This window comes from Symphalangus syndactylus, chromosome 17, assembly GCF_028878055.3.
Source record: "Symphalangus syndactylus isolate Jambi chromosome 17, NHGRI_mSymSyn1-v2.1_pri, whole genome shotgun sequence".
Classification (NCBI taxonomy): domain Eukaryota; kingdom Metazoa; phylum Chordata; class Mammalia; order Primates; family Hylobatidae; genus Symphalangus; species Symphalangus syndactylus.
This window is the reverse complement of record NC_072439.2, coordinates 40,808,611-40,834,832: the sequence shown is the minus strand read 5'-3', so window position 1 is coordinate 40,834,832 and position 26,222 is coordinate 40,808,611. Positions and strand designations below refer to the sequence as shown.

Here is a 26,222-nt window from a genome sequence, read left to right as displayed (position 1 = left end):
ATGTAACTATTCTTATTCTTAAAATATTGTGTAGATTCTGAAACTTAGTAGCATGACACATATCAAACTCTTTTGGCTTTAAATATTTGAATTTTCTTTCAATATTTCTGTTTTCTGCCTTTTTAGATTTGGTATTCATGTTAATTTCTTAGTGATTACATGTAAGGTTTGACATGGCCATACAGGTCTTTATGAAAATGTATTTGGTAGAACTTGGAAGCTATAAAACACTACACAAATGGAATGAATTGTTTTCATAATTTTTATCATCACTTTACACTCTGACTGCAAAACATTCGCAGTTTTCATGATGATGGGAATAATTCCGCTGGGAATTTCTCTTTTTGCAACAACTGTCAGAATTCAGTCTTAAAATGGTTGGCATGCTTTTTAGTGTGATCAGTAAAACACATCCTTCATGCTACATAGTTAATTTATAGGTTTGGTTTATTAATTTAAAAAAGGATTTTTTTCAAGATGAATGAGTCCATGTTGGTATTAAAATTTTACATAAGAACCATCATCATTAGTTTAAAAAATAGTAGACAGCCGTTGATGAATCAATGAGATTTAAACATATTCAAAACAGATTTGATTTTTGAAATATTATGAAGGTATTGATAAATATTCAGAAACTGTAGAGTTTTGACTATGGAAATATTCAGCCTGATTTAACATATTGCTTGGCTGACCACTGTCTGATGTGAGTAAAGCTAACTTGTTTTAGAATGGCTTGAAAAGCTGGGCAAAGCCATGGTTCAGAATGTATATTTAAGATTTGAATTCTATCACATTTCATCAGTGACTCACCAGCAGTATTTTGCTTTTTTTGTTTTCAGGTTAACTTTAAAATAATCAGCTGGTTTAGCTATTAATGTTTCCACCAGAAAAGAAATGTCCTGTGAGAAACTTGTCATCCTTAAATGTGCCAGACATATCTTCCATTGTGCATCAACAAACTGGCATTATGGTCTTTTAAAAGCCAGTCTCCAGTGAGTTCACTTAGCACGAAATGAGTCTACAGAGCTTAATCATGCTAGAGACTTAGCTCACCAGAGTACCCTTTTTCAGGAAACATAAATGATTCTCATGGGTCTCGTGTCAGCTTCTCATCTTTTTACACAATGCCAGATACATTCTGACACTATCTTACTCATTGCGTCTTTTTTGAGGAGTTCCTTCACTTGTCCCAGATTTTTACCATTATATTGCATTCTCTTATGGCAGTCTTTTAAGGACTTAATTCACAGTGTATGATGACTTCTGATTCATTCCATGGACTTGGAACTTAATATAACGTAACCTTATTATGTGGCCAATTAAAGTGATACAGTTTTAGTGAAACTACCAGCTGCCACTGTCCCTCGTTGTGGGATGTGCATCACTTTGGAAGCCTTCAACCTTATCTACTTGCTCAGGTGCCTTTTCTTTATTATACAAACTCCAAAATAAATTTATTTGAACATAGTCTTTATATTGTGATCTTTTCGACAGCTTGCATGAATTTGATGTTATTACTGTAATTTGATTGTTAAATTTGATGTTATTACTGTAGCTCTCCATATATTTTTTTTAAGTTGAATACATCTTTTTTCTATCAAAATAACCCTGTTTCTTTGGGTAACTATCAATAGCAATTGTTTTATTCATTGCTTTGCAGGTACTACAGTGCAACCATTCTGCAGATGTCTGGTGTTGAAGATGATAGACTTGCAATATGGCTGGCTTCAGTTACAGCCTTCACAAATTTCATTTTCACACTTGTGGGAGTCTGGCTTGTTGAGAAAGTGGGCCGCAGAAAGCTTACCTTTGGTAGTTTAGCAGGTAGGTGCCTGGATGAAGAATTCAATTATAAACTTTATTTCCTAATAACTTCAAGTTTAACCTTCAAAAATACAATACTTACACCATTTCTAATATTGGTTTCTCAGACAAACAACAAAAAAATTAGAGTTCTTCTAGACCAAAAAAGAAAAAAAAAGAGCTTTTTTTTTTTTTTCTTTTTTTTTTTTTTTTATTATACTTTAGGGTTTTAGGGTACATGTGCACAATGTGCAGGTTTGTTACATATGTATCCATGTGCCATGTTGATTTCCTGCACCCATTAACTCGTCATTTAGCATTAGGTGTATCTCCTAATGCTGTCCCTCCCCCCTCCCCCCACCCCACAACAGTCCCCGGAGCGTGATGTTCCCCTTCCTGTGTCCATGAGTTCTCATTGTTCAATTCCCACCTATGAGTGGGAACATGCGGTGTTTGGTTTTTTGTCCTTGCGATAGTTTACTGAGAATGATGTTTTCCAGTTTCATCCATGTCCCTACAAAGGACACGAACTCATCATTTTTTATGGCTGCATAGTATTCCATGGTGTATATGTGCCACATTTTCTTAATCCAGTCTATCGTTGTTGGATATTTGGGTTGGTTCCAACTCTTTGCTATTGTGAATAGTGCCGCAATAAACATACGTGTGCATGTGTCTTTATAGCAGCATGATTTATAGTCCTTTGGGTATATACCCAGTAATGGGATGGCTGGGTCAAATGGTATTTCTAGTTCTAGATCCCTGAGGAATCGCCACACTGACTTCCACAACGGTTGAACTAGTTTACAGTCCCACCAACAGTGTAAAAGTGTTCCTATTTCTCCACATCCTCTCCAGCACCTGTTGTTTCCTGATTTTTTAATGATGGCCATTCTAACTGGTGTGAGATGGTATCTCACTGTGGTTTTGATTTGCATGTCTCTGATGGCCAGGGATGATGAACATTTCTTCATGTGTTTTTTGGCTGCATAAATGTCTTCTTTTGAGAAGTGTCTGTTCATGTCCTTTGCCCACTTTTTGATGGGGTTGTTTGTTTTTTTCTTGTAAATTTGTTTGAGTTCATTGTAGATTCTGGATATTAGCCCTTTGTCAGATGAGTAGGTTGCAAAAATTTTCTCCTTTTAACAACTGTTACACTACATGACTAGAAACTAGAATGAGTAGAAACAAACTGCAAGAATAATTTGGATCTACTGAGGGTAACATTTTTCTGTTACTTGAGTTCCACTCAAAGGTACAAAAGTAAAAAAAAAATTGTTTTTTGTTCTATCCTTTTTTGAAAAACTAAAAACTTTGGATTCAGAAACTCACTTTTTAACATATGTTATATTTTTAAATTTGGAATACAATGGAATTAAATTTGGAGCATTTTTTTTCAAAGCTCTTTCAGCAGTGGAATATTAGAACCATGTAATTTCTTCACAAAGCAGGGACAGACTCTTTTTGTGTTTGAAACAGGCCTAAGTTCCAGGGTGAATTCTGGTTGGTTAAATGTACTTTCTATGATAGCAAAATAAAGCAAAACTTTTTTTTTTAATTCCTAAGTATCTTTTGTGTTTAAATTCTGCCCATTTTATTGATTATTTCACTGTACACAAGGACTGTTTCGTTGATAGAATGAGACCCACATCTTTAACATTGATTTTACTTGGCTGCATGGTATAATTTTCTATTTTTTTTCAAATATATAAGTACATTCCTATGTATCAATTAGCTATACTCTAATAACTCTTTTATAAGTTTATTTGGAGTGAGAATGCATTTTTCCATTAAAATATAGTTTCCAGGGCAGCATTAACTAAATTCTATTTTAACCAAATTGTATCAAAAACATTGATCTAATAGAACTGTTTCAGGCGCTCATCCCAGATTTGATGAGAAAATACATTCTAAGTTCCAAACCCAGTTATCAGAAATACATACCCTCTCCTGACCCTCATTCCAGAAGGAAGAGTAGAATGCTTTGACCTCCTGTTCTTGCCTAAGCAGTGGGAGCCCTTGAATTCAGTAATGTGCACTGAACTGCAGTATCAGTGCTGGAGGGAAAGGTGAGAGATTGTCTGATTAAGGGGCAAACGTGATTGCCAACAGCCAGGATATATACTGAAGTAAGACAGTAGGTAAATGAATAAAAGTGAGGGACAAGTAAAGGTTTCAAAACCATGTTTATAAACCTGTTGAAGAAACCAGAGGTATTTAGCCTGGAGAACAGACTAAAGGCAGAAGCCTACCAGGTATCTTATTTTAGCAGATAGTAGATGTTAAGAGGACACAGATTTTTACTTAATATAAGAAAAATATTCCCAATAATCAGAGCTATCCAGCAATGAAATGGGCTGAATCATTAGGATAGTAAACTCCCAACAAAAGGATAGATTACCATCGGGCAGTGATGTGTTAAAAATAAATTTCCACAGTGGGCTGGAAATTGGATTTGCTGACCCTTGATTTTCAGATGAATGCTAAGAAGAGATAATAGCTGCTTTTAAATATTTTTAATGGATGACACCCTTCTTTTTAAATAGAACTCCAGTATATTGCTACCTCAAGAAGTCTATTTTTTAGATAGAACTTAATTGCTTCTTCAATTTGGGATTTGGCCTTTGAGATCTGGGGAAAACTGACTAAACATTATTTCTAGCAACCTGTGTTCCTTCATTTGGTATTCCAGTAGAACACTTTCTTGTCAGTTCTGTAGGATTTTTGAGCCCTTATTGATACAGAGCTCCAGACTGTTTGGATTTGAATAGTGTGACTTTGGGCAAGGTTCTATTTCTTCATGTGTGAATAGGGATTAATTATCATCCCTACTTCACAGAGATGTAATGAGGATTTAACACATTTACAGATGTATAGGATTTCAAATACTACCTGACACAGAGAGTAAAGGGCTCTGAGCATTTTAGCTGTCACAGCATTATTGTTACCAAAGAGTGAGCCTTTGTTGTTTAAACAAACTTAGTGCACAAGCAGCCTCCATCGTCATAATCTAGGAATCTTCCTGAACTCTTCTGGCCTATGTCATGTTTCCCTCTCAGTGTAGGTCTTCCACCCAGGGATTTCCAGAGCCATCCCTGACTGTTAAGGGGAAGTATTCCTCGGGAAACACCAAGGGATTTCAGGGTCTGCCTCTCATGAGCAACCTGTAGGCACTTTTCTTTCCTGCCTTGTTCTCTTTGCAGCTGAAACCCACCAAGGCCTCAGTTCTGTCCACTACAAACACTGTACAGTGATTCCTTAGCTTGAGAGATACAGTCTATTTGATTTCCTTATTATGTGGCCAATTAAAGTGATACAGTGGGTATTACAATGGTTTGAGAGGCAGAAGTCCTGGTTTCTTGTCACAGGCCTCACAGGTCTCTTTTACCTGTACACATAGTAAATGGTGCCATTCATGTGGTTCTGCTGTTTCAGTGATTAAATAGGTCCTACTAGAAGATGATCACCAATGGACCTTTACACTTTCAGAATAAGAAGTACCATTCAACAACCTTGTTAACACATTAGTATTACTCCAGTGTGACCCTCACTCACAATTGATTTTTCTTTCACATTCCTATACTGATTCAGTGTTAGTTGTATTTTTATTTCAGTGTGTTCTTGTTTTATTCATTTATATGTAGATATATACTTGACATTTTAATAGTACTAACATACTGTTCTATGTTAAATTTCTTAAATTGGCTATAGCCTCGAATTTTTAACCTTTGATTCAGTATCGTTCCCTATTTTGTGTTATTATGATTTATTTTATTATATTGGACTAAAAATAATGAAAAATGTTCTATCAAGATGATTTTTTGTTAGATATTCATTCTTTTAAAATGATTACAAATAAAAAATATGTAAGCCTGGACAAAGGAACTCTTTATACGAAGAAATACAAAATCTGTAGTCCATGAATAATCTTAAATGTAGGACATTTTTGGTGTTTGACTTTTTGTATTTTCAAAGCTTGTTCAGAGAACTGGACTTTGCTGGTAAATATTACAAATTTAATGACAAATTCTTGGTTCTTTTGATGTTGGAAGATTTGTATCTATGTAGCTTTATTGGTAATGAATCAGAAGGCCAGAAAGACTGTGTTTTTCCCCCCTCATGTATTTTGGTAGTGTAATATTTCTGAAAACTTCACTCACAGACTGTCTTCATCACAATTGCCAAGGATACTTATTTTAAAATATGTATTATTGGGCCTTAACCCAGATCTACTAAACTAGAATTTCTGAAAATGAGACTTGAACTATGTGCACTTTAGACAGATTCCCTTGGTGATACTTATGCACACAAAGTGTGAGAACTACTGCTCTAGTAGAGTCATGGGAAGGGAAATTATTTTGTTTTTTTGAGTATTTACTAATAAGCCAAACACTGTACCTGGTACTGATTATTACATCAGATATTTTTAATAATGCTATTTATTCAGCACTTTTCACTTACTGTGGCGAATATTTTTATTTGCCAAGTTATATCAAAATTCCAAAATCTAACACTGTATTTGGTTAAGAGAGACTCTTCTCTTGAAACATAAAGAACATGCCAAAACTACACAGTACACCAGATAAAGTTCTCTCTTCCAAGCCTTCTTGTATTAGACTCAAATCCAGGTTGTAATAATGAATAACTTGACAATAACCAGATTGATTTTAAATACTAACAAGGGACTGATAAAACATCTGTAACTAACAAAATATAAGGAAAAAGGTAATTCAAGTTGTTTTATGCTTTAATAGTGTATATGAGTAGATGATAGGACTAAGTGATTATTTAAAAATTTATTTTATAAATAAAGTCATTTAAGATACCATTTCCTTCTTGTAAGGAGCTTATCATGTCATAGGGGTTTTAGCCCTGTCTTGGCATCATAACCGCTTGTGGAACGCTTTAAAACTCAGATATTTTGTACTGATCTTCTGGAGACTCTGATTCAGAGGTTGGGATACATCCAGGCATTTGCTTCCAATAGGAAGCCAGGATTGAGAAGCATCACTATATGTAATAACAAAAGAGTATAATGCTGGGTTTTAAAATATTTTCCTCCAAAATGGGCCAAAATAAAAATAAATTTGGCTTAAGAAGAGTTAACTTTTACCTATTTAGGAATTTTATATATCCAGAATAGTTTATTTCTCATAATTTTTAGGTGGGTTGGACCTTAAGAGATAGATGTAGAGTCATATTATCCATATTGCAGAACTCTCATTTAGAAGAGTTGTACCATACTATCCTCATGACTATAATTGGATGGTCTTAACAGTTTTTGTTTTTGTTTTTGTTTTTTTCAAAAATAGCCAACATTGCAAAAATGTGTAGTATGGTGGTCCATCCATTCAACCAATATTTACTTGAATCTTTATATGCCAGGCACTAGAATTGGACCTTACTGGATATGTGCTAGGCATACCATCTTAGAGTTTATCATTTTCATGGAGACAGGTTATTTAATGAGTGTTATGAAAGAAGAGACTCATCTTTCCTTCACATCTTAATATATCAAAGTTTCCTGATTTAAAAAAATCTTACCTGTTACATGGCAATAAGATATGGATGTAATTTTGGAAAATAGGGACTCAGATTTTTTGATGGACAGACTAACAGTAAATCTCATGGTTCGTTTTGTTTTGTTTTAGGAGAGAGGTATGATCTTCATAACCGACCTATTGTATCTCTTTTCTGTTTTCCAATTTGGGGCTCGATAGTCTTTTGAGAAAAGTAATGGCTCAAACTGTTCCTAGTTCTGGTTTGAATTTTAAGCCAACAGTAGTTAAACAAACTGTGATTTTAGTTTTATCACATTATTGGCCTGGTTTTGCAAAATCGACTTCTGACCTTTCTTTAATCCTCCCCATCCTTCAACTTTGTTCTGTTATTTTGAAGGTTTGCTGTGGCTGCTGCTGCTGCTTGTAATAATAATCATAGCATATTAACTAACATGTCATAGCATTAAAACATCTTTCGGCCGGGCGCGGTGGCTCACGCCTGTAATCCCAGCACTTTGGGAGGCCGAGGCGGGTGGATCACGAGGTCAGGAGATCGAGACCATCCTGGCTAACATGGTGAAACCCCGTCTCTACTAAAAATACAAAAAATTAGCCGGGCGAGGTGGCAGGCGCCTGTAGTCCCAGCTACTCAGGAGGCCGAGGCAGGAGAATGGCATGAACCCTGAGGGGCGGAGCCTGCAGTGAGCCCAGATCACGCCACTGCACTCCAGCCTGGGCGACAGCGAGACTCCTTCTCAGAAAAAAAAAAAAAAAAAAAATCTTTCAAATACATTATGACATTTAAAATTCACCGTAAGCCCATAAGGTGAGTATTTTCACTAAGCCCTATTTTACAAAAGACAACATTGAATTATGGAAAAGTTGTGTCCTTTATCCAAGATCACAGAGTCAGGAAACAGCAAAGCTAGCTAAAAACTACAGCCATCTGATCCCAAGGTCACCTCTGTACCCACAATGGCTGGCTTCACACACCTACTATGTCTTAAACAAAAACACCTCAACTATTATATAACCCTGTTGTACTTCCACGATGCTTCTCAATGTTCTTTTTAAAATCTATTTTGAAAAATACTTTTGTTCATAATTTAAATTCCCTCCAAGCTTAACTAAACTGCCCTCCTAAATTCCATGTTTTAAACATTTTGTCTCATTCAAATAAGTTGTACAAACTAATACAGCCATATTCTCTTTTTTAACTTTTAATTTCAGGGGTACATGTGCAGGGTCTTTATATAAGTAAACACATATCTCAGAGGTCTGGTGTACAGATTATTTTGTCACCCAGATAATAAGCACACTACTCAATAAGTAGCTTTTTGATCTTCTCCTTTCTCCCACCCTCTACCGTCAAGTAACCCCTGGTGTCTGTTGTTCCCTTCATTGTATCCATGTGTTTTTATCATGCAGCTCCAACTTTTAAATGAGAATATGCAGCATTAGGTTTTCTATTTCTGTGTTAGTTTGCTAAAGATCATGGCCTCTGGCTCCATCCATGTTGCTGCAAAGGGCATGATCTCATTCTTTTTTACAGCTGCATAGTATTCCATCATATTTTCTTTCTCTACTTTTCCCATGACCTTTTTCGTTTACCCTCACAATGTCTTTGGCTCAAACAATAGTCAGAAACTTGAAAAATGTCTTATTTACCATTAGGATGTCTATAAGGGACACAAAAATTATTCTTTTAAGTGATATACTTAATTGCCATTCCTATATGTTAACATCAAAATAAATATTTCACTTTCAAATACCAACAGGAAAGAAAAAAGAATACATGTGATATATTATTTCTGGTACTTTAAAGTCTTCAAAAAATGCTACTCCATTTTAATAAAACATGCTCTTTCAACTGCTTTAGAAATAACTCGTTTGTGAAACTAAAAAGGTTTACCAGTTAAAGTCTTACATGATTGAATGTCATTAGAAGAATTTTCTTGGCACCAAAAGGAACACTTGATGGAAATCTATTGTCTTTCATACTTCTTGATATGTTAGGCACTCAATAATGTTGTCACATTAATTGATTTTGAGATTTTCAGCAATACTAGGTGTGCGTAGTTTCTTTTAAAAAATCATTACCAATTTACTGTTTGGCTAGCAAATGTATTTGTTTTGAATTTCACCCTCATCATGTCTCACAATGAATGTGCTAGTGAATAGTTCTGATAATTTGTTTATACATTGGGAGTATTTTTTAAAAATCCAGTGAAGATAGAGCACAGTATTTTTTTTCAGAGGTTTTTGTTTGTTTCTTTGTTTTTTGGTTTTGTTTTTACCAAACCCAGTCTGCCTTAAAATAATATTGTCAACTCTTCTCTAATATAAAACTTTTTTTTTTTAAGGTACCACCGTAGCACTCATTATTCTTGCCTTGGGATTTGTGCTATCAGCCCAAGTTTCCCCACGCATCACTTTTAAGCCAATAGCTCCGTCAGGTCAAAACGCCACTTGCACAAGATACAGGTGAGATTTCATTATGTCCTTCTTTCTTTACATGACTCTGGTAACTTTTTTGCTTGCTTTTCACTTTTTTAAAGTTGTAGAGATGAGTAGGAGCTTGCTGGGCATCCAGGCTTATGTAAGAAGGGAAGAAAATGGGAAAGGTGGTAGAGAGGGGCCCCCAGGAAGAGGAATAGCTTGTGCAGATGTGTGAGTGTAAGGAATTAAGGAGAGAGTGGGTTGTTAGACACAATCTTGGTGATGTTTCTCTGGAAATTAAAATTAGGGATTGACACTGAATCTAAGCAGGACTACAGAAAAGCTATTTTAGATCATATACAATTCAGTCACCTCTGTGTTCCAAGCAAAGTAAATAACTTTAATCAGTAATTAAACTTTTACAAGATGCACATGCCCTCTGAATATTCTGACAATTTGTACTGATTTGCCTGGGTATCCTCTGATTCATTTAAACAGAAAGAAAGTTTTCCCTCAGTACTGAGACTCTTTCAGAGGATCGGGAAGTAAAAAGTGATGGTGAAAAAACACAAAATGTTCTAATGGCTAGCTGCAGGCCTAAGAGCTCATTAAATCCAACAGTGTACACACTATGTGATAAATAGATAGAAAAGTAGATAAATGGATAGATGGACTGAGAACACATAAATGAAATTTTGAGTGATTGGACACATCGATTAATACATTTGGCAGCAGAGCTTCAAAGTTTTAAACTAGACTTTAGCCACCATAAAGTCTAGCAATCCCTTTAAAACATATAGATAGAATAAGACCTAGCCTTAACAAAAATGTGTATTCCTTCAGCTTGAAATAGATGGACGCAAGTCTCAAATCAATGAGTAAATGATTTATTAACTCATACAACCCTATATGAAATTAAAACATTATACACTAAACTCCACTTGGTATTCATTTAGAACATCCAGTTGAGCATGAATTTATGGTGGCTGTTCATTACAACAGTGAGGAAGATATATTGGTTCCAAATTGTGATCTACGTGCCTTTGGAAAATAGGCTTCATAGCACGTCTTTTATTTTACTGATAAGTTTGTTTATTATTGGCTTACTGACTTTCATAGTCTTTTTATTGTTCTAAGAAGACTTAAGGGTGTCTTCATAGTAGAAGTTAACCATAGCATCTTTATTTGGACATCTGCCTCAATTGCTAGAAATGCATATTCTACTTTTCTTTTTCTTGATGGATATTTTACTTATATGTTTTTAACACAGTTACTTTGAGAAAGTATTTTAAAAATTACTGTCGTTTGAGAATCATAGAATATTCTCCAGATCTAATGTCTGATGTAGATGTATTGTTCAGAAATACTGTTAGGTCAACTAAAGTCAGAAAATCATCTAAAAATTATTAGAAAAAGTTCTCTGAGCTTCTGATATAGGAAAGGGATGACTGTAAGTTTTTAATGATTTACATAATGAAATAGTTTTTCTGACATTGACTTTAAAGTTTAAATAAAAATATTTATTGCCCAAGTATATCTCACTGCACAGCAGTTTATGATCGTCAGTCTGTTAATCCTTATGATCTAAGGTATTATCTCTAAGTATCTCTAACTAATATTTTAATATACAATTTTAATGAGATAAGAAAAGTGATACAGCCTACCTTTATTCTTATTACAAAAATAAGCAGCCATTTTTGAAGATAGAACCAAATTTTAGGTGTCCTTCGGGAGTCAGTGGATATGAAAAACCATTATTTATTGTATGCATAACATATTAGGCTTTGTGGGAATTTGACAGTATGTATTTATAGTCTAAGTGATTTTGTAAAATATGGCTGCCATCCCCTTACTGGGTTTTTATGGTTAAAACCATCTATAATCCTCTGTTCTACCAGCTGAGCAGTAATTGACTGTATTAGTTATTTTAAAATAACTTAAAGAGTAGAATTGGAATGTTCCTAACACAAACAAGTGACAATTGCTTGAGGTGATGAATATCCCCATTACCCTGATTTGATCATTACACATTGTATGCTTATATTAAAATATGACATGTACTCCATAAATGTGGTCCACTATTACGCATACACAATAATTCAGAATAAAAACCATCTGTATACATTTCCCCTTTCCTTAAGACAAACAGGAAAAAAATCACATAATACCTTAAAATGAGTGAAGTTCACTTTGTAAATGTAGATAGTATGCTTTCCCCATGGAGTGATCCATATAGGAAAATTTAGCAAATGAAACAGATTTTAAAGGAGAAGTAGTTTAATATCTTAATAACATCATATTCTATTCTATTAGTGGGAGCATAAATTGTTCTTCATTTAGAAAGTGATATGGTTCTGCCTAATAAAAGTTAAGTGCCTGTGTCCATTGACTCAGCACGTCCACTTGTAGAAATCTATAGACCACAGTGATGAGTATGCAGTTCATTCTTACTAGAGGAGATTTAAGAAAGTAAATGGTTAAAGAACAATGATTCTTCTTGATTTTAATTCAATAAATATTGGTTGCATACCAGGCCAAAAATATTGTAGGTTAGAGCTCCCTAATGACTTGAGATTCAAGAGATCGACAACCCTAAATAATTTTCAATCAGGACATCTCCTTTTTAGAATATTTTAAGTTTTTGATTGATAATGTATTTTCCAAGGCCTGATTCGATTCTCTGGACGGAATATATTAAAGAATGTCTTTCAGAACAATGAGAACATAGGGACACAGGGAAGGGAACTAACTACACACACTGGCGCCTGTTAGGGGGCGGTGGTGGGGGAAGGGAGAGCTTTTGGATAAATTAGCTAATGCATGCGGGGCTTAATACCTAGGTGATGGGTTGATAGATGGAGCAAACCACCATGGCACATGGTTACCTATGTAACAGACCTGCACATCCTGCACATGTATCCTGGAACTTAAATTAAAAAAAAAGAAACACCTTTTAGATCTGCTTTTAATAGATAAAAGTGTGTACAAAGGTAAAGACAGATGCAAGTTGCTGTAGAAAATGTTTGGCCACCTGTATAAAAGCTGTCATAGGGTCCCAGCTGCAGCTAGAAGAAATAATGCTAGCATGAGTATCATCTGAATCATATATCTTTATGAGAGTTCACACACATATTTCTTTTTTTCACACCCATAATTCCAATATGACCTTCAGTTCCACACTCTCAAATTACTAATGTTCTATTCCTTTCATTTCCAATTCAAAATATTTTCTCATGAGAGCTAGCCAAGATTTGAGGAATCAAACCTTTCCTAGGTACGCTTCCCTCAAATACTTGACATATTATTATTTATAGTGTGATCTCAGTATATGTAAATCATTATCATAAAACATTTAAAAGTAGATATTTCCTAAAGCATACAGTTGTAGAATTTCAAGGTAACCTTGCCCTAGGGTTTTTATCTTATTCACTTATTATTTCTTCATGCATCTAAATATATTATGGATCACCTGCCATAGGATTATAGTAAGGATAAATTAACGTACGGAAAATGCCTTAAACGGTACTTGGCACATAATAAGCACTCAATAAACATTACAGTCATTGTTAGAATTAATAAAGCCTGTAATAGAAGATGAGGTTGAGATGATGGCACTCAGAGAAGATTACCTTGAGAATGGCATGTTTGTACTGAGCTCTTAAAAGAAGAGTGGAGTATGTCACACAGAAAGAACGGCAGGTACAAAGATGCTGCAAGGCAGTAGGGAACCTGGCAAGTGCAAGGAACTGAAAGAAGACGACTATGGAAGTCAGAGAAGATTCAGATAAGATTATTAAGACAGATCAGAGCCAAATCATGTAGAACCTCAGAGGTTTTTGGTCTTCAGTCCAAGAACATAAATCCATGGAAGAATTTTAAGCAGGGGTGTGCCTTGACCACATTTTGAATTCTAAACTGTCTCTGGGTGGGTGTGGGTGCCACCAAGAGCATGTGTTCATGTAGAGAGACTGGTTTTTTACAGTCGTCTATGAGAGAGATGACAGTTGCCTGGATTATGGTGGTGACATTGGAGATAAGCAGGTAGACAGATTCTCAGTATATTAGGAGAGAAAAATCAATAGGAAATTTAAAATAAATAATTAACTGTGGCCGTAGGAGGAAGGAGTCTTTGGTTGGTTCCCAATTTCTGCATGAGAAAAAAGGTGGACTAAATCATAAAAACAAGATGCAGCAATTGGAAGATGTAACACCATGGGTACAATTTTGGACATGTGGAGTCTCAGGTATCCATGAACCAACATCAGCTGGGATATTGAGTAGGTATTTGGGAAAACTGGCCCGTAGTTGAAGGAGAGTTCTAGAATGAAGAATTATTATCCATACACGATAATTAAATCCGTAGACATGGGCAACATCTTGTTCACAACTAAGATCTTTATCAAGACTCTAGCTACCTTTGCAATTCATAATCTATTTGTAAACTACTAGTAGTTTACTAATCAATTGGGCAGTATCTCTCCATTCTTCAGGCTTTTAATCCCAGCATAAAATCACCAGCTATTCATGCTGGAAGGCCTTAAATGTAACCTAATTCAAGCCTTTCATCTTACACCTACACTTACATCTTACTTAGTTTCCTTACTGAGGTCCAAATAAGTCACACTCCTCTCCTAGGGCACACAGACTAACCAGTTATTCTTTAGGCTTCTCTTGTCCCCATACAGACCTTCCTTTTTTAGCTAACACAGTTCTTTAGGAGTTATCATTAATATGAAACCAACGACACAACAGCTTCTTTTTCTATTCCTTTCAAACCTTGCTCTTCTTGCTTTGGATCAAGGACATGGTTTTTCTGTTAAGATGACTTGTACAATTAGGTAATTCAAGGAATTTAATGACGCCTAGCATATTACCTCTTTGATACAGATCTTGCTATATTTTAGACCCTGTTTTAGTAGAAATTGACAAAAGGGACTATGCCTCTAGTTCATTATACTTTTTCTTTTTAATACTTCTCAATTAAGGCCAGACGCAGTGGCTCAGGCATGTAATCCCAGCACTTTGGGAGGCCAAGTCAGGCGGATCACCGAGGTCAGCAGTTTGAGACCAGCCCGGCCAACTGGTGAAACCCCAGCTCTACTAAAAATACAAAAAAAATTAGCCAGGTGCGGTGGCGGGTGCCTGTAATCCCAGCTACTCGGGAAGCTGAGGCAGGAGAATCACTTGAACCCAGGAGTTAGAGGTTGCAGTGAGCTGAGATGGTGCCACTGCACTCCCGCCTGGGCGACAAGAGGGAGACTCTGTCTTAAAAAACAAACAAACAAAAACTTCTCAATTAAGAGTCTTAACCAGGGTCATCTGCAGAGGTACTTAAAGTCCCCTGTTTTCCCTTCCCAGCGGTCAGCCTCACCAGGACAGTGGCATGTTGTTTTGAAACGCTCCTCAGGTGATGCCAGTACATCTTCCAGTAAGAACCACTGCCATAATGCTATCACTTTTTTTTTTTTTTTTTTCAGAAAAAAAAAAAAAAACACACACAAAAAAAACTGCCAGCTTTCTTTTTCTTTTCTTTTCTTTTTTTTTTTTTTTTTTTGGTTTTTGTTTTGTTTTGTTTTTTGCTTCTTGAACATTGTTAAACCAAGCATAAGAATATGATCAATGTGGTTCTTTTTCTATATAGTGTTAGTTTCACATTTTCCTCTTCAGATGAAGTTCCCCAAAATCCAAATTGACAAATTGTGGCTTCATCTGTAGATGGTGGTGACAGTAGTTTTGTGAAACAGTGTGCCCCTCATAAATTAGTCCCTTCAAAGTTCATTTCCAATAAAAATTCATTTTGTATTGACTACACTGCCTTTTCTTCTCCTTTTGCCAGCCTTGTGTTATTTAACAAACACATCATTAACATGAGCACTGTAAGACTGTCAGATTCAATCATAAAACTTTTATGCAACCTTAGAAATGTGTAAAAACGGTCGGGCGCGGTGGCTCACGCCTGTAATCCTAGCACTTTGGGAGGCCAAGGCGGGTGGATCATGAGGTCAGGAGTTCGAGACCAGTCTGGCCAACATAATGAAATTCCGTCTATACCAAAAATACAAAAAATTAGCCAAGTGTGGTGGCAGGCGCCTGTAATCCCAGCTACTCGGGAGGCTGAGGCAGGAGAATCGCTTGAACCCGGGAGGCGGAGGTTGCAGTGAGCCGAGATCACGGCACTGCACTCCAGCCCAGGTGACAGTGCGAGACTCCATCTCAAACAAACAAAAAGAAACGTGTAAAAACCCTGTTAACCCCTATTTTTCCCCAGTATTTGACATCCTGGTAACAGTGTGTTTAGCATCAGTAATTCATAGCATCTTGACAGTGAATATAATATTATGCTGTGAATTGAAACAACTTTCCATTTGTGTTAAACATTTTTCTTTTGCTTACTAATTTCCTATAAAATGAATCTGCTTCAATTTTTTTGGCATGGTGGCACCGGCTAATATACCATGAGGTTACTATTAGTAATGCTACAGTAGAAAACAATGTTGTATGTGTTGACTAATATCTACAGACCCATTGGAGATAAAGATAAATGTACATAAGTCAATTAAAAAGGAAAATGAAAGTTGGAACAAAAAGTCCACATAAATCTCATCCTGTGACCTTATCTCCAAATAACTGCACATATCTTTTGCTAGCACTTAAATACCCAGTGTGCTGAATTTGACACCTGGAGAGGATTCTGTCCACCTGTCATGGAAGGATACAAGAGCTTCTTGGAGGAAGTTTGCCATTTATGGGACATATTCTTTGAGTTTGCCATAACTTTTTAATTTTGATGCCTGGGCTTTTAGCCACAGACTTACAAATCCCCACATGGCAAGATTTGCTACCTAAACCTTGGTTTTTTGTTGTTTTGTTTTCCTATAGTCAAAAAATGCTTCTTGGGAAGCCTGAAAGACAAGAAGGAGGACTCAAGATTAGGTTTGCAAAGATGAAGGAAAAGCATTTCAGGGAGAGGGAATATCAGGGAATGTATACAGGTGCTAAGCAAGAAGTATGGCTTCTTCAAAGAATTGACCAACAAGACTGGGTCATAACAAGCAAGCAAGAGAATGGCACCAAAATAAACTGGATAGCAGGCCAATGACAGAACATCTCAGGACCTTATACACCAGGAGAATTTTGGATGTTATCTTAGAATACTGAGAAGCCTTCAAAGGGTAATAGGATGAGAATGACATTATCAGATTTGTGTTTTTAAAAGATCAGTCTGGCTGCAGAGTGGAAAATTGATTACAGAAAGACAAATGGTGATGAAGGGAGAAAGGTTAAAAGAACTTAGTAGCCTAGGCAAGAAATAACGCAACCTTGATGGTGGCAGTGGATACAGAGAAACGAGATATTTTGGAGGGGAATGACAAGGCTGGGTGATTAGCTGGATAATAGATGAAAATAAATGCTTTAGAAACTAGAAAATACTTGGGGCAAGAGGAATATAGGATCTGAAACCTCACTGTGGTCTACTTAGCAACATAATTTTAGGCATGTAAATCTGGAGACCCTTTCCTTTGCTCTCAAGTTAAATACAACAGTCACATAATGAGCGCAGTACTTAATATTTTCTGTAATTTATATCCTTATTTGAAAGGTAATTTTCATTCCTTCTTGAACTTAAAAGACTTCTGAGAAAGGTGTTTCTGAGGTTGTCCATTTAGGTCTGAAATAACAGAACAAGATAAAGGGGGAAAAACATGTATCTGATAATCCATGGGACTTATATTCTCATTCTAGAACTCTTTTCCTTGCACTGAACACATGAAACCAACTTGGAGTTTTATTCCTAATTCAAGTAAATCCACTTAAAATAGCATCTGCATAAACAAATGAAATAAACTATCCAGGACTGTGACAGCAATTGACTGGAATCAGTCTCTGGTGTATTTTCTTATAATAAAGACCAAGAAAACCTTACAGAAAATATAAATATGAAACGAGGCCCCTAAAAAACTTAACTGTTCTTTAATTAAGTTTGAATGAAATGAAAACGATTCAGGTGTTAACACTTAAAACACTCTGGTATGTTAAGTAGGAGTATTTCCCATCATGTCGTAAAAGCAAGTTACATAACCTTGCCACGTGTTCCTTGTCTGAATAGTAGGAAAATACCTATTGTTATGGACCAAATGTGGTTTATTTAAAAACAAAGCATCGGGGCCCGGCGCAGTGGCTCACGCCTGTAATCCCAGCACTTTGGGAGGCCGAGGCGGGCAAATCACGAGGTCAACAGATTGAGACCATCCAGGCCAACACGGTGAAACCGCATCTCTACTAAAAATACAAAAATCAGCTGGGCATGGTGGCATGCGCCTGTAGTCCCAGCTACTGGGGAGGCTGAGGCAGGAGAATCGCTTGAGCCCGGGAGGCAGAGGTTACAGTGAGCCGAGATCGTGCCACTGCACCCCAGCCTGGAGACGGAGTGAGACTCCATCTCAAAAAAATAAAGTAAAATAAATAAAATAAAATAAAGCATAGCAAAGAGGTTAAAAGAACCTCTTCAGTGAAAGTAACTTTGAAAACTATGATTTTGATTGGCTGGGTATTTGGGTGGATGGATGGATGGATGGATGGATGGATGCACGGATGCATGCATGGATAGATGGATGAAGGGTTGCTATTGATAAGAGAAGGTAGATGGTGCTGACTAAAGGAAGTGTTTTTAGTATAGTTTTCATCCTGGAACTTAGGTATATGTGGCAAAATTTGACAACACCTTGTTGCTGTCGAAGAGTTGGTGATTTAGGAAGCATCCAAGCCTTTGTTTCCTCAAAGTTGACTTCTAGTCATGGCTACAGCGTGATTAGCAATACCTTCTGTGGGCATGCTAGTAGAACCAGCAGTTCAAGCCCACAGGTCTCTGGGCATAAAACAGGTCACATAGTGTTTAGGGCATCCCTCAGTGACTCTTTTAGATTTTTATGTGGTGCTAATAAGATAGTGTTTTCCTAATATTAGTAAGTAAATAAGTAACAACAAAAAATAGGTCACATGTCTCTTCAACTGTAACATCCAGGTTGTATATTGATTAAATTAGAAGACTAGAAAAATGAAATAATGTATCCTGAACAACGTGGTTTTAGTAGCTGAAAGTCCGCAATTGTATAAGTTCTATACAGCTTAGCAAATCAAATAATATAGCACTTTAGAAAAAACATTTATGCACATTTGTAGTTAATTATTTTAATAAACATTTTTGAGAGTTGCAGTAGGCTGGGGGTATTGAGATTTAAAAATAAACAAACAACAGCAAAAAAAAAAAAAAAAAAAAAGCCTTCCTCTTCACGGAGCTCACAGCTATGAGGGAGGAAAATGCAGACACATAATTGCAAAACAGTGTAATAAAGGCTGATAGATGTATCAGAGCATGACCTGGCATAATTCATTTCCCCAGGGCCATGACAGAAGGCCTCCTACATGAGAGTCCTTAAAATTCTCGTTATTTTGGATCCTTTTATAGTGTTTTTTAACTGCATAAAATAAATTTTATAAAAGTACAAAGCAAATCAATTATATTGAAATACAGTTGCGAGAATACTTTAAAAAATAAACTTGTTATATAAAAGTACAAAGCAAATCAATTATATTGAAATACAGTTGCCAGAATACTTTAAAAAATAAAGTTGTTAAATAGTAATGTATGTACTTCTTTATTAACGCATTAAGTAACAAATCTAGCTGCAAGTCTGATACCATAGTTTCAACACCATAGTGAATGTAAATGGTATTTGGAGATTTCTGCAGCTACCTTAATGGGATATGAAAATATGTGACTTCTGTTGTTGCCAGTAGTTTACTGCCTACATTCCTAATTGAAGGAAATGCTAAATTTCAGCAAAAGGTTAATGAAATACACATGGAATTTTCTTTTCATCCAAGTTTACAGGCCCCATATTAAGGACCCCTCACAGAGGAGGCAGCTTGATCTGATTTTTCAATGGTGAGTCAGAGTTTCTCAGACCAATGAAAATGGAGAAGCCACCCAGGCATGAGAGCGAACTGTGCAAAAGCAGAAAACAGATTTGCCCTTCAAGAAAATTATAAAACTTGATACTGTGGAGAAAGGGCCACCAGGCACAGGATGATGCAGAAGGAGAGGAAAGGCCTTGGATACTAGGTCAAGGCTTGAGTGAGGAAGGGAAGCCAGTCAACAGCATCAAGCAAGGAGGGTACCATGATCAAAGCTGAGCTTTGCCAAGAGTTTTCTGTGTGAGTTTTGGAATATAGATTGGAGGGAGTAGAGTCTGGCAGCCCCAGAGAGAGATTGTGAGAGTCTGAGGTTATCTCATGATGGTGAGCATGAAGACAAAGCTATTTTGGGAAATATTACAAATAAATGTTAAAGGCAAAGTATGCGGGAAAAGGTGTTTGGGCATGCAGTTCGATTTTATGAATACTCAGTGCCGATTATGTGGCCTCAGCCAATAAACCGAGCAGGATGGAGGGGGCATAATTCTAAGCAGGCTTTTTATTTTACAATGACAATAGTTTCTGTTAACTAAGCCCTTACCATATTCAAGTATTATTCTTTTTGAATATTACCTATTACCCTTAAACTTTCCTGAGGAAGATATCGTTATTATTATTATTATTCTCCAATTTTACGGATAAGAAAACTAAGAATCAGAGGGATTATATCACTTGCCTAGAGTGATGTAACTGGTATGTTGCAGAGCCATTTTGTTCTGTCCACCTCCCTCCCTTAGTCAAGCTAATGGCCTTTTTTTTTTTTTTTTTGCATATGTCAATACTATGCAAAGCCTGTGAGTATTGTAAAGAAATGCTAAGTATCAGTTACCCAAGAAGCAAAGAGAAGAGTTTTAAGCTCCTCATGTCGAAGGGCTAGGTATTTAAACACTAGGATTTTATTTTAACAAAAAAATGCCCTGAAAATCAAGTACCAAATGATGAAAATCACTAAAACAAGAGTTTTTAATGAAATGAAAATTTCTAATGAAATTTTACCCCCACTACACATGCCATTTAATTGAACTAACATAAAACTCTTTCAGAGATATTTAGTAGCCAAAGTTCCTTGTGTAACATAAATGAAATTCTGGGTTGCTGCACAGATTCCTAAACCGATATAGATTATGGATTGTTTTCTTTAAATTTACGTCTGATCACTTCACCTTCTCAGCAACCCAGATACTGGCAAAGTGGAAGATACCTTGATGAAACACCAGGCTGTAGCAGTCTGACTAAAGCTTTTACAGATTTCTAGGAAAATTATTTACAAAAAAAAAAAAAAGAAAGAAGGAAGGAAGGAAGGAGAAAAAGAAAGAAAGGAAAGAAAGAGAAAAGAAAAAAGGAAAGGAGAAAAAAATGTTGCCCAGCTTAGAAGTGAGAGGACTAGGTTTTGAAATTCCTGCTTTAAGACCTTGTCACAATTAGAAGCAATTCCCTTTTTTTCTCCCAGGCTTATTTTTGATTTTTTTTTTTTTTAAAGAATGTTAGAATTTTGGGGACCCTGAGAAATCTGTCATAGAGATAGTATATCATAACCACTGTTATCTTTCCAAAGTGTGCCAAACAGCACTTAGATCACCCACACTGGTTCAGCCTTCTGCTGGTAAGATGAGATGCCTTTATTTTCCACAAAGGATATCAAGCCCTGAACCCCACCCAGGGAGCAAAGAAGACACAGAGGTAGTTGCTTGTAAGTCAACACCATTCTTTGTGAGCATAACTAAACTAGGCAATGGCTTTGTTACTGGTGGAGGGTCTTGAATATGAGTTGTCCAGGTTCTTGGCGTTTTGAGCAAAGAATTGGACAAAACATAGAAACAAAGCAATGAAGGAATGAAACAACAAAAGCACAGATTTACTGAAACAAAAGTAAACTCCACAGAATGGGAGCAGGCTCAAGCAAGTGACTCAAGAGCATTGGTTACAGAATTTTCTGGGTTTAAATACTCTCTAGAGGTTTCCCATTGGCTACTTGGTTTACACCCTATGTGAATGAAGGAGTGGCCCACAACCAGTCTAATTGGCCTCGGAAGGCTACCAATTAGAGGCTGATGTTGCAAAGTTATACCCCTATGCAAATGAAGACTAGGTCACAGCCAATCTGATTGGTTTCAGGAGAGGACCAATCAGAGGTACTTTCCATTTTTCATCTGCAATGCAGAAAGGGTGGAGGTTACAAAGGGAGCAGCCTCTGATCCTTTTGTTACTTGAGCATGGAAAGTTGGGGTTTTCCTTTTGATTTAGTTCTAGGAGGTTAGCATGAATCAGCCTTAGGTTCCCTGCCTCCAGACCCTATTCTTCTTCTTCACCTAGATATTCTAACCTTTTGTTAGCTTCCAAGAAAAAATGATTGGTACTAGCAATGGGCAGCCACAGGTCTGTTATCTTCTGTGAGTCACATTCAATGGACAAGTCCTCTTTATTCTCTAAAGCAATGCTAAAACACTAAGCAAGCCAGTAATTTCTTTTTTTTTTTTTTTTTTTTTTTTGAGACGGAGTCTCGCTTTTTCACCCAGGCTGGAGTGCAGTGGCGCGATCTCGGCTCACTGCAAGCACTACCTCCCGGGTTCACCCGCCACCACGCCTGGCTAATTTTTGGTATTTTTAGTAGAGACGGGGTTTCACCGTGGTCTCGATCTCCTGACCTCGTGATCCGCCCGCCTCGGCCTCCCAAAGTGCTGGGATTACAAGCGTGAGCCACCGCGCCCGGACGCCAGTAATTTCTTGACAGATTTGTCACAGGAATTCTGTAAGCACTTTAACTGTAGAAAGTACATGTGGATTTTAGTCTGACAACTGATTACAGTCATCATTTGTGCGGCAATGTTTAGACAACGTTAGGCCCATAAAGGGAAATCTGACCAGCATTTCTCAGAACAATACCAGAGACAGGTCCGTCTTTATTTCTCCCTTATGGACTCAGTTTGAAAACACGGATTCATGTGACTGGATGTCTGATCAAGATGCTGTTATTTACCATGCTAGTTATTTTATAGAAACCACATGACAAGCAGTATTAGATAATCACCTTATGCATCTTACCTCACCCAGCCTCACACACACCTGTGTTTTAGTCCTCTCTAAACCACAAATCCCCTGCAACTGAAAATGATCCCATAACATTTTCTAACATTGCATTGTTCTGTGATGATAGGGTATAAAAGATATATAAGACATTGTTCCCATTCTCAGAGAAGTTTCAGTTTGTAGAAAAGAAATACACACAATTGCCTATTATTTATATTTTAACACAAGGGAAAATAATTTCATTTTAAAAAATTCTTGACACAGTGAAATAGATGGAAGATAAATTTTGAAAACTTATTTTTAAACCATGTAGGAGTACTTAATTTGCAGTGATCAATGACTCAAAGCTCAGCATGTCTTAAATATTCCATATTATTAAGTAGCTGATAATACAAATCCATCCTTCATTCCGCTGCTTTTCTCTTGATGCATCTAGCATAATTGGTGTTTTCCTATGTGTGTATCTGAATTGCATATTTCACAGTTACTGTAGAAACCTGTTACTTCTTGGCATTTAGCATGAATGATAATGTTGCTCCTTTAGTAATTTTAGCCTAGAACAAACATTTTTGAAATGGTGTTGTACATTAGGGCCATCTTGCTTATCGACTAATAAAATCACTAACCTTTACACTAAAAAAAGTGCACTGCTCATTTTTAATAATTATCAATATCATAAAGTTATTGTCAGTTAAGAGTCAGATGCATTTTTTAATTCTCATTCTTCCCTTTAATTTTTCTTCAGCCTAACATGATTTTTATGTCATAAATCCATTCTCATTAGTCTTCACAAACAGAAAAGTTATTTCATAAGGAGAACTGAGTAGCATTTTTCTAATTTGTCCATTTTGGAAACAAATGAAATATTTATTTTAATTGATTAGTGTTTCTATAAACATTTAACTTTGGCTGGACACGGTGACTCATGCCTGTAATCCCAGCACTTTGGGAGGCCAAGGCGGGTGGATCATCTGAGGTCGGGAGTTCAAGACCAGCCTGGCCAACACAGTGAAACCCCATCTCTACTAAAAATACAAAAATTAGCTGGGTGTGGTGGCGCACACCTGTAATTCCAGCTACTCAGGAGGCTGAGGCAAGAGAATTGCTTGAACCCAGAAGGTAGAGGTTACAGTGAGCTGAAATCATGCCACTGCACTCCAGCCTAGACAACAAAGCAAGACTCCATCTCAAAGAAAAAAAATTAACTTTGTGGGGCCTAAATATTCAGCTCTTCCTGATATTTCATTTTTATCATTGTAAAATGGATACATTGTTATGGAAATAGATATCTTCACAAAAATTCAGTGTGATATAATAAACATTTGAAATTGAATATAGTTATTCACTTCCTAAAACAACAAATCTTGGCCTGTGTAATCAAATTTGGCAAGAATATATTATCATCCTTATTCATATATGCTTTACAATTATGTGTTGTGCTATAGCTAAACACATAAATAAATATCAATAAATGAATGTGTAAATTCTTGGCAATTACCGTATACTAATGTTGGCACAGATACAATTATTGTTAACTTTATTTTCATGTTCATATTACTTAAGTGTGTATGTTTTGGCTTGCTATATATGACTAGAGCAAAATTCAGAAATCTAAACATCCTAAGTTAGTATTATTGCTTGTTATAGCTGGAATTTCAATGTATACTAAAGTGATCTTCTATTCTTATGCAAACTAACAATGAGTGCCATGGCTCAGTTCAACTGCAGAGCAATTACAAGAGGAGTTAATGCTATACTTTCTTTATATTTATCTTTTTAATATCCAGAGGCTGCCTTATTTTACTTAATACCTAGATTGTTGAAAAATATATCAATACAATAGAAAAACTCATAATTTTTCAAAGTCACTCATCTAATTATGTATTAAAGTACGAACTCCTTTTTGGTTCCAGTAGCTACTCATGGACAGATCCACTGACTCCTTTATTATTGTGGAAGGCTTCCCAAGACCGAGCAGAAAGGAATCGGTTGGAGTCAAGCAGGCCGAAGCAGGGAACATGACATTGCAGAAAGAGGGATAGCGTGTGTGCAGAAGCAAGAGAGAGCTTAACTACAATTTGAGTTGCCTTTTCAAGAAAAATGAGGAAAGACACAGAATCCATAGATTTTAAACCATAGGATTAAAGTAAAATTATATACACTAATAACAAAAACAGAAGAAGAAACAATACTACTCTGAAGGAATATTTTAAAAAACAACAACAGAGCTTTGAAATCTCACCAGAAAAAAAAGAAGGGAGTAGCCATATAATGCAAGAAGTAAGGTAGGATTTTTATGTCCTTGAAGATTAAAGCCTTAAAAGACAAAAACAACAAATTGAACAAATACTAGAAAAGGCTAAGAAATCTACACATAAATGAAACTCAAATAAACATGAATCTATGAGATTCCAAGAGAGACAAACTTGGTAATTATCCTGTCAGAGAGAAATTGGAGCAACAGAAATTGTAGCACTAAAAAAAGAAGCTTAACTGCTCAGTTACCCTATAAGGAAGAGTCACAAAGGAACAATTTACCACCTCAGTCGGAGAAGCACTAAGTTAAGATAGAGGTAGTCATGAGCACCTCAAAAAACAGACTCACAAAGCAAAACCACCTTGACAAGCTAGAAAAGTCATCATCCTTGACATTACTGAGCTTCCATCTCACAAATAAGAGGCAGGGGTCAGCCATTCTTCAGTGGGTGAGATTAATGGGATGAGGCATTAACTCTGAGATGTCCAAGTAACTTGGAGGAACCAGTGTGCTCGCTAAATGCTGCATTCACCAATGCACATTGAGTCACTGGGAGAATCAGCATGAACAATTTGCAATCATATATATACAGATACTGTCGGGGACTCTTTCCCACTTGTTTTTCTTTTTTGAATTTTTTTTAATTTTTATTTTAGGTTTGGTGGTACATGTGAAGTCTTGTTATATAGATAAACATGTTACAGGGGCTTGTTGTACATATCATTACATCTCCCAGGTATTAAGCTCAGTACCCAATAGTTACCTTTTTTTTTCCTCTCCCTCCTCCCACCCTCCCTGCTGAAGTAGACCCCAGTGTCTGTTGTTTGCTTCTTTGTGTTCATAAGTTCTCATCATTTAGCTCCCACTTATAAGTGAGAACATGTGGTATTTGGTTTTCTGTTCCTGCATTAGTTTGCTAAGGATGATAGCCTCCAGCTCGATCCATGTTCACGCAAAAGATGTGATCTCGTCCTTTTTTATGGGTGCATAATATTCCCTGGTGTATATGTACCACATTTTCTTTATCCAGTCTTTCATTGAAGGGCATTTATGTTGAGTCCATGTCTTTGCTATTGTGAATAGTGGTACAATGAACATTCCCATGCATGTGTCTTTATGGCAGAATGCTTTACAGTTCTCTGCATGTATACCTAGATATGGGATTGCTGGTCAAATGCTAGTTCTGCTTCTAGCTCTGTGAGGAATTGCCATACTGCTTT

The 26,222-nt window shown here is 36.4% G+C and overlaps 1 protein-coding gene across 1 annotated transcript in view; it reads left to right on the top strand.

Annotated features, from left to right (window-relative positions):
* SLC2A13 (solute carrier family 2 member 13) overlaps positions 1-26,222 on the top strand; it is a 367,374-nt gene that overhangs the window by 241,197 nt on the left and 99,955 nt on the right. The window contains exons 5-6 of the mRNA XM_055250265.2: positions 1,661-1,824; positions 9,668-9,788. Coding sequence (XP_055106240.1) covers positions 1,661-1,824; positions 9,668-9,788 — 285 coding nt within the window. The remainder of the gene's footprint in view (positions 1-1,660; positions 1,825-9,667; positions 9,789-26,222) is intronic.